Source organism: Alligator sinensis, unplaced genomic scaffold (genome assembly GCF_000455745.1).
Source record: "Alligator sinensis unplaced genomic scaffold, ASM45574v1 scaffold707_1, whole genome shotgun sequence".
In the NCBI taxonomy this organism is placed as follows: Eukaryota; Metazoa; Chordata; order Crocodylia; family Alligatoridae; genus Alligator; species Alligator sinensis.
In genome coordinates, this window is record NW_005842065.1 from 32824 (window position 1) to 41960 (window position 9137).

The 9137-nt window shown below is 51.5% G+C and overlaps 1 protein-coding gene across 1 annotated transcript in view; it reads right to left on the minus strand.

Moving 5' to 3' along the window:
• The window catches only part of LOC112550264 (adhesion G protein-coupled receptor E3-like), a 13354-nt gene extending 4895 nt beyond the window's left edge, over window positions 1-8459 (minus strand). Inside the window, exons 1-9 of the mRNA XM_025203990.1 lie at window positions 8456-8459; window positions 6970-7125; window positions 6309-6458; window positions 5941-6011; window positions 3105-3282; window positions 2557-2676; window positions 1675-1862; window positions 1022-1192; window positions 364-558 (exon numbers count right to left, since the gene is read on the minus strand). Coding sequence (XP_025059775.1) covers window positions 364-558; window positions 1022-1192; window positions 1675-1862; window positions 2557-2676; window positions 3105-3282; window positions 5941-6011; window positions 6309-6458; window positions 6970-7125; window positions 8456-8459 — 1233 coding nt within the window. The remainder of the gene's footprint in view (window positions 1-363; window positions 559-1021; window positions 1193-1674; window positions 1863-2556; window positions 2677-3104; window positions 3283-5940; window positions 6012-6308; window positions 6459-6969; window positions 7126-8455) is intronic.
• Window positions 8460-9137: the final 678 nt, after the last annotated feature.

Here is a 9137-nt window from a genome sequence, read left to right on the forward strand (position 1 = left end):
AGAGCATGGGAGGGGGTTTAGGTGAGATTTGGACTCTGTCCCCAGCTTTGCCACAGGTTTCCAGACTGATGCTGGACGAGCCACATAATCTACCTGTTCTTCTGTGGGAAATGGTAGGGTTAGTGGTGGACTGAACTCCTAAGTCTCCAGCACCTAAGGAAACTTAGGGCACTTAATACACCTTAAAAGGAGCCTTAATAAGGGTGGAAATAGAAACTTCCTCCTGGGACACCCTTTGCAGTCTGCTAAGCCCCAGAATCCAGAGGCCACAAAATGGATCCAGAGCCACACTGCCCTGCTCTGCCCTGCCACAGGTGAAACAAGGCAGCATTGAGAAACGGGTCCTGAAAATTAAGGACACACCCGATTTCCAGTGTGGGTGATGGCAGTGAGGAAGAGCAGATCAGCGAGGAAGAGGCAGAGGCAGAGCTGAAGGTGGATGGCGGTGCTGACGTTCCACAGCGAGCGGCACAGGAGGAAGGTTTGGATGGCCAAGAAGAGGCACAGCACGGAGATGCTCAGCCCCACGTAGGTGAGCACAATCAGGCCATAACTCTCCTGCGGCGCAGAAAGACAAGCATCATAAACCCAAGAGTTATATTTGTTTTTGCTCCCCTGTTGCCAAATTTCCAGACCTACAGGGAGCCCCGAGGACCAGGTAGCGTGGCCTGGCATGCTGGATTGTGCATGCAGGGTGGCTTGGGGCCCAATCCTGGCATGGAAGGATGGGTAGGGGCAGCATGGGGCCCTGGAGCCCAGTCCTGGTGTACAGGGGTGCTGGTCCTGGTATGGAGGGGTCCCAGGACATGCTCCCCATATATGGGGCCCAATCCTGTTGGGCGGGGGCAGTGCAGGGCCTGACCCTAGCACAAGGGACTGGTGCAAGGATTGATCCAACCCACAAACCAGGCCCATGCCACTCATGCTCAGAGAAAGGCTTCAGAAGGAGCTTGCCTGAGGTGGGACTGAGCAAATGCTGAGCTCAGGGCCCAGCCTTTGATTTGTGGGCCAAGAGAGATACCTCCACAGGGGCAGTAGCCATGAGCAGGGCAAAGGTAGAGAGGTGGCTGCAGCTGCAGGCTGTGTGAGTGCTGTTGGTGTGCAGAACAGAGCAGCCTCCCAGAGACCAGACGCCTTTTCCAGCAATGAATTTCCAGCGTGCACAGAAAGCATTTTCATCCTCGGCCGTTGCCTGGAAGCATGAACACACTTCGTGGCATCACAAAGAGAATACCGCCTCTTGTCACACATCTATACTGCGCAACAATGCATCCAGGGCTGTCTCCATGCAATGCCCAGAGCTCAGTCAGGACTTCTGGGTGGCAGTTAAAAGACAGCCAGGATCCTTCTGCTGTGGGAAAGTTGTGGAAAGAGGCAGAAGTCCTACTGCCACTCATCCACAGGCTCTGAGCTTCACCGTCTATATGAAGCTTCTCTGAATTATTCCATCTAGGGGCCAGGTGGGCAGAGCTGTGACTGGTTAGTACTTTACATGCAATAGAATGTGACATGGTGAAACTCTCCATCAGCTCCCCCATGGGTTAGGGACAAGCATGGTCCCTCTGCGTAGAACTTCAGAGGGCCCCGAAAAGCAACACAATCCAAATCCTCATCCAGAGATGCCCCTTCCAACTGGCCCCAGAATGGTCTAAAAGAAAGGGGAACTCCACCTACCCGTTTATGCAACAGGGTGAAGTTCACAGGTCTGGAAAGGTTACCAGTGTGTGTCCCATCTCCAACAACGCTGCTCACCACCCTGGAGTTCAGGTGAAGCTTCTCCAGGTTCTCACTAGGGCTTTGGTTCCCCACATTCATGATGGAGTCGAGGGTGGAGTAAGAAATAAAAACAGCTGCTCCCACACCTGCATGGATGTGTAATACCTTCTTGTTACAGAAACCAGAACAAGCAGCAAATCAGGGGCCCAACATTAACCAGTAGGTTGGTGAAACCCCTGGAAACAGAACCCAGGAACTTCCCCACCTTTTAACCAGTCATCTTCATTTCCCCCTTGCCTTATCCTAGAAGAGCATTTATTTTACAGGAGGGAAGAAGTTAAAGGGAAATTATCTTGTGCATGGGTAAGTACAGGAGAAGAAGATGGCCTTGTGGGGCTGGCCACGGTCCTGGAAGATTAGCTACCAGCCCGTTAGGTCATATCAGCCTGTTTTCATGGGCCTTCTATAGGCAACTGGGGCATAGCTGAGCTCAGTGCTGGAGCATCATGGTGGGTCAATGGATCCCAAATCTTTCCATTCTCTGGATCACTTTTATGTGATGTGACCCTCCCATCTCCTCCCTGGACAGTTCTTATGGAGTGAGACTGCCCAGAATGAAGGCCTTTGTCTAGTTATATGGACCATAGCTTGAGAACTACTAGCTCTGCCAACATGGACCACTGACTCAGATAGATGTCATGGCCCAATCCAGGGGGATCCGCAGAGAATGAGAAAAGTGAGACTGGGCTTTGGAGCACTATTAACAGGGAAATGGTCTTGGTCTTGGACAGCCTCAGATGCTGGTGTGCTCCATCTGCATCTCCATTGCCAGCTTGGTACCTTGTGTAGTGGCCTTGCTGACTGTACTGCAGTGAATCTCCATCATCTGCCCCTGAGCTCTCAGATGAAAGATCTCACTCTCGTGGCTGCAGTTCTCTGTGATGAGCCGGGTCTCAAAAGCTGGGAAGAAAGAAGCAGAGCTTCCGTGAATGCACTTTCCTGTTCCTTGCAGACCAGGTCTCTTCCCTGCCACTGCTCTGCCTGGGATACTGGATCTTCTGGTTTTTTCCCTTTGGGTACTGGGGTTTTGCATCTCTCTCCCTGTCTCACAATGCTTTGTGCCCCAAGAGATCCTGCTGTACAGCTCCCAGCCCTGTGTCTCTTGCAGAGGAAGTAGCATGTTGGTCAGAGGGAATCAGCTCAGTATTGCTTCCCACAAGGGCAAGCAGCCCAACGTGCATTTAAAGCCTTCTGAGGCAGCTGCCAATGTATCCTAACACCCAGCAATTATTCATGGAGAAAGGGGTGGGCGGTTGCATAACTGTAGTGTGGAAGCCTCTAATCACAGCAGTCAGCAGGGGCCAATGGGCGCCACAGGACAGCCTCACCCATAGACTCTGTTGCTATGCTCTGCATCTTTGCCTCTGGAGAGCTCAGCGCTGTGGCCAGCACCATCAGTTCTGCACTCTGCAGCAGGAGCATCACAGCTAATGCCACCTCTCCCTCATCCTTGCTGGTCCCGAGAGCGGTACAGTTCAGGAGGGAACTGAAACTGCGATTTGCTTCCTGGGGATGGGGGAAAAAAAACACCCTGCTGATAAGGAGTCTGGACTTTCCTGGCACAGATCCTTCATGTTCCCAGGGAGCAGTGATGTTTCGTAGGGAAATTATGCTTGAAGTCAGTGCTTCTCAACCTTTTTTAGACTCAGAGCGCTCCTCAATAGACTCCACCCACGCCCCCGGGGAAAATGCCAGCTCTTACTATTCACTCATTTTTTGACCACAGGCAAAACACTAGAGCAGTTCCTCTGTTGCAAAGAACTCAGCCCACAGCAGGGCAGAATGTTTTTAACACTGGATTCCTATTGGCGACCTCTGGGTTTACCGCATTGCAAAGGACTCAAAGGCCACAACAGCTCGGAGCTTTTATAACTATGAATTTCTATTTGTGGTCTCTGGGTTTATCCTGTGAATCACGTCTGTGCACCTAAAAGTGCTAACATTATGTGGCACCCCGTGGCACCCTTGAAAAGGATCTTGAGGCAGCTCACTGAATGCTGGCTGAGAAGCATCGCTTCAAGCTGAGAGACGACAAACATCTGTATTGTTTTGGGAAATTAAAAATAATATCTTTATATTTCCCTAGAGAATATAAATAAAAGGTTGGGGAGGTTGGGTATGGGTAGGTTTCCCTATTGGATTAGTCCAGAGGTGCTCAACTCCCAGCCCATGTGCTAGATCCAGCCCTCAGCGCTGGGTGATCCGGTTCTTGGAATTTCCCACAGGTTTGAAAATTTGGAGGCAGGAAGAGTGGTAGCACTACTCCCCTGCCGCCCAATTTCCTGACCTACAGGGAACCCTGAGGGCCAGGTAGCATGGCCTGGCATGCTGGAATTGTGCATGCAGGGTGGCTTGGGGCCCGATCCTGGCATGCAAGGATGTGTGGGGCAGCATGGGGCCCTGGAGCCCAGTTCTGGTGTACAAGGGGCCCAGTCCTGGTATGGACGGGTCCCACGATCTGATCCCAGTACATGGGGCCCAATCCTGTTGGGCGGGGACAGTGCAGAGCCTGATCCTAGCACAAGCGACTGGTGCAAGGATTGATCCAACCCACAAACCAGGCCCATGCCACTCATCTGGCCTGTGGGACTAGAAGATTGAGCCCCACTCGATCTGTCTGAGTATTTCCAACTACTGCAAGTCAGAAAAGACTGAAGCAGGTGGGCCACTATAGATAGAGTGCAGACAAACACAGGCAGCTTCATGCCTGTGTACATGTAGCTGCTAATGCCACACAGGGCTCTAGGGTACACCCAGAAGTTAAAAAACTCTTACCTCCAGCGAGGACACTGCTGTTCTGCCTTCGCATGTAGAGGCCAATATCTCTGAAGTCAAAATAATGAAAGAGCAAAGTCCCCTGTTGCTGCTGTTCAGCCCTCTCTGTGGAGAGACAGTGAGACAGGGGCTTCTTCTGTGGACACTGAAGCAACACTTCCCATTGCTATTTCACTTAGACACATAAAAGAAGCCTGATCCTGCTGGAATTAATCATGTGATTAAACTTTTAAGGATCAGGGCCCAATTGCAAAAGGAACAAACAAGGCTAGAGAGTTGGCCTCATTACAGAGACAGTGTATATATCACTTCTGTGTTTTAACTGTGCACTTCAATTTACTGAAGCCTTTGTGCTTTCTTTCAGTGTAATTCTGATTTTCCTGAATCAGGACTCAGGAGCTCTGGGTACCAACTAGGCCACATCCTGGTGTTCCACGAGAGATGCTGTCTAGCGTGCTCCACCGACCCTCTCTTGCTTGAAGGCATGACACTTGGAAATGCACCGATGAATCCACTCTGGCCACAACCCTACAGCAGCTCTTGCAATTTATTGTTTAATGCAGCCAAGATCAGCTGCAGGGGAAGGCCAGAGTGACTTCACTTCCCTTTGTCAGGGTTCACTGTGTGTGCAGGGATGTGATAATTAGGCCTGTGCGAGTAGGCAGCTATTTGATCTGGCTTCGGATCCGGCCACTTCAGATACCAGGGATCCGATCTGGAGCTACAGATTGGTTTCTCACTTTGATCCAGCCGAAGCGGCTCCGAAGCTTTGGCGCCACCTCGGAGATCCGGCCATAGGGCATATTGGGGAATCAATGAAATATCTATATCTTTGTTGTTTTTTGTCTGATGTGAATGAAACTTGCAGGAGTGGTAGCCTCTGCTGGGACCATAAAGTCTGCCAAGTTTCAAGAAGAGTGGTGCAGGGGTTATAGATATTTCATTGATTCCCCAATATGCCCTATGGCCGGATCTCCAAAGGGGCTCCGAAGGTTTTCCAAAGCGGTTCGGAAGCTCTGAACTGCTTCAGAAAGCCTAAGGAAGCCAGTGCTTCGATCTGGACATGTTGCTTTGGACGTCAAAGTGTCCAAAGCTTCTCCGGATCCGAAGCACAGTTCGAAGACTGGCACAGCCCTAGTGATAATCTCTTCTTTTCTTCCTGCCTTCTTCTTCAGTAAACAGTAGATAAAACAGCTTCCTCTGCTTTTTTATTTTGCAAGCTCTTTAATGCAAGAGAGTCGGGTACTTTGTATGTGGAACAGGTTGCTGATTTCTCTAGATCTTACTGCAATGCATATCATGACAAAGAATTCCACCTAGGGCTTAATGCAGTTTTGGTTCAAACACAAGGCGAAACCCTGACCAACTAGGAAATAGTGCAAAATGTACCTGCAGAGAGCGATTCCTGCACGACTCTACGGCTCCCTCAAATTCAGTGCTGCAGTTAAAGGTGGGGGGTTCTAATGTGGGAAATATAAGAGCAAAGGTTATAGCTTTTGCATTGGCTTATACTCGGGATAATTCCCTTCCCTCCCCAGTCCTGATGATTTCTATCTGCATGTCAGTGCTTCAATGCCAACTCAAAGGCCACTGCAAAATTCCCCTCCTCTTCTCTCTCTGCCTCACTTCATTTTTTTCCACCCTAAGTTTATATACTTCTTTCCCTCTCCCCCTTCTCTTCCTCTGCATAACCTTTATCTACTCTGCACGTAGCATAGCTGTCAGCAGACACCTTTGCCTGCTGATGCAAAACTTACCTTGACACATGGTCTTGTTCTGTATCCAGTTCCCAATGCCAGTTGAAGGGATATAGCCAGTCTTGCACTCACAGTGGTAACTGCCATTGGTGTTGGTGCACTGAGCTGACTGCCCACAGATGTTGGGAAATCTCTTACATTCATCAACCTCTGGGAAGAGAATCAGGGTTCTTAAAACAAAGCTTTAACCTATGTATTTCAACTCAAGTGTGAGCTGAAAGGATAATTTCCATTATAGCAGGAGTAAACTGCTACTTTTCTAGTAGTCCACAATGCTAGGGGGAACATCTGTTCTGTCACCAGTACTCTCTATCTCAAGCCTTGATGCAAGGCTGTTTAGAGTGGTGGTTCTCAACCAGGATGCCATGGCACCTTAGGGTTCCTTGAGATCCTTTTAAGGGTGCAAAATTAGCACTCTTAGGTTTGCAGACATGATTCACAATATAAATCCAGAGATTGTAAACAGAAATTCATAGTTGTAAAAGCATTTGAGCATTTAAGCATAAAAGCATATTGTCTTTTGCCAGAACAAACCCCCAGAGGACTGATCAGGACTGTCCTACCAGACAGAAGCATATCCTGGCAAAGAACAATTCTAATTCCAATTGATTCTCCAGGCAGAATGCAGGTCAGACCGAGGGGAGGGGATGGGGATCCTTACCTTCGCAGGTGTTTTCATAGAAGTCCTTGAAATCCTCTAGCCCAGGAAAAGCCTCATACCCTGGTGAACAGCTGCAGTAATAACGTCCAACCTCATTGTGGCAGTCTGCATGGTTTCCACAATCCACTTGCCCAGGCGTTGCACACTCATCGACATCTGCAATACAGAAGATGGAATTGAAGTGTCCAGGGACCTGAGAAGTCCACAAAAAAGTCCCGCAAAAAGGCTGTCACTCCAGCACCTTCCCAAGGGAAAGTACCCTAGGTTGAAGGTAAGGAAACAACTTGAAAATACAGGGGGGGGCGGGGGAGAAGATGAGACACTAGTCTCATCTGCCCTGGCTGGCCAGAGGGCAGGATTCAGCCTCTCTGCTGCAGCCAAGCAGAGGGGTAGAGCAGGGAGTCTTTGCCTCGGCAAGTGTTGTCACTGGCCTCCATGAACGTCTCTTTCCCAGGGTCAGACTTGAATCCTGATATACAATGGCAGTAGTAACTTCCAGAGTTGTTGAAGCAGGCTGCTTTCTCCCCACAAACCACCTGCCAAGGTGTCCCACATTTGTTAGTATCTGCAACATAAGAGAAGACCCCAGTTCCTTCCCATTGCCAAGAAAATCCATTGCAATTCATCCACTTGCACTGACATGAGTTGGACCTCCAGTGTCCAGAGAAAAAGCTCTGCTGACATCGCTGTGAAGTCACCTGATAGCTCAGCCCTTGGTGTACCACCCCCTAACAGCCCTGCTGCTGTCACAAGCCCCAAACCTCTCCACACCTACAAATCCAGCCCTGAAGGTCTTCCTGTTGCTGTCAGTTCCCCCAAGCCTACACCAGTGACCTAGCAACACCACTGGATGTCTCAGTGAGACATCAAAGCAGGAGGAATTTATGCAAAGGACAGAAGCCAACTGGCAAACAACTAGAATTGGTGAAGCACAGTTGCTCGGTTTTCTCTTCAGAAACCAAGATTCACCTCTCTCCACATATGCAAGCCAAAGGCGCAGATGCTCTAACCCACTTCTCCATTCAGGTGCAGGTGCCAAGCTAAATACTGGTTCATAGCAGATGTTTTTTTCAGTGTGGGGCTCTTATGGCATTGTGCTTACGGCGGCTGGGGAGGCATGGCTGTTCTGGCAGCGGCTGGAGCACAGTGGTGGCAGGAGCCCGATGGCAGTAAGTGCAGAAATCCCGTAGACAACACCGGCACTGTTGGCAGCGGAGGTGGGAGAGGGGGCAGCACCGACCAGGGGTTGGCTACCACCTGCAGGTGCCGCCGGCAGCATCGGTGGTGGCCAGGGGCAATTGTGGACTGTCTGCAGATGCCGCCAGTGGTGCAGGCAGCAGGGTGGCAAGCGGCGACCGCCTACAGGCACCACCAACAGTGTCCAGGGGGTGCACTGCCATGCTCAGGGGGTGCACGTGAGCACATGCACTTGCGTGCACCCCCTACATGTCGCCCCGTACGGCATGTTGCCAGGTGGGGAACTTACCCATGTTGTCTGTCTGTTGGATGCACTCTGGTAGCCAAGAGAGGAACCATCCAAGGAGGAAAATCACTTGAGAGAGGAAATACCAATATTTACTTTTGAAATGGTCCCCCAGCCTCAGCCTGGTGCCCCTCACTTCTGACCCACAGCCCGCCGCCCCTCATCCCTGCTGGTGCCCCTAACTCCTGCCCCACAACTCTCTGGCACTGCCAGTGCCCCCGCACTCCCAACCCAGTCCTCCACCCCCACCCCAGTGCCCCTGACTCCCAAGTCACAACCCCCCAGCCCTGCTGCTGCCCCTCAGTCCCAACCCACTGACTCCAGCCCTGCCAGTGCCCCTCATTCACCAGACTGCAGTACCCTGCCCCCTGGGCCCTGCTGGTGCCCCTCACTCCTGACCCACAGCCCCCTGGCACTGCCAGTGCCCCCTGCACTCCCAACCCACAGCCCCCACCCCTACCCCAGTGCTCCTCCCTCCCGACCCGCAGCCCCCCACTCCCCATCCTTGCTGGTGCCCCTCACTCCTGACCCACAGCCCCCTGGCATTGCCAGTCACCTGCATTCCCAATCCACAGTCCCCCACCCCAGTGCCCCATACTCCCAACCCACAGCCCCCCCAGCCCTGCAGCTGCCCCTCACTCCCAACCCAGTGACCCCAGCCCTGCCAGTACCCCTCACTCCCCAG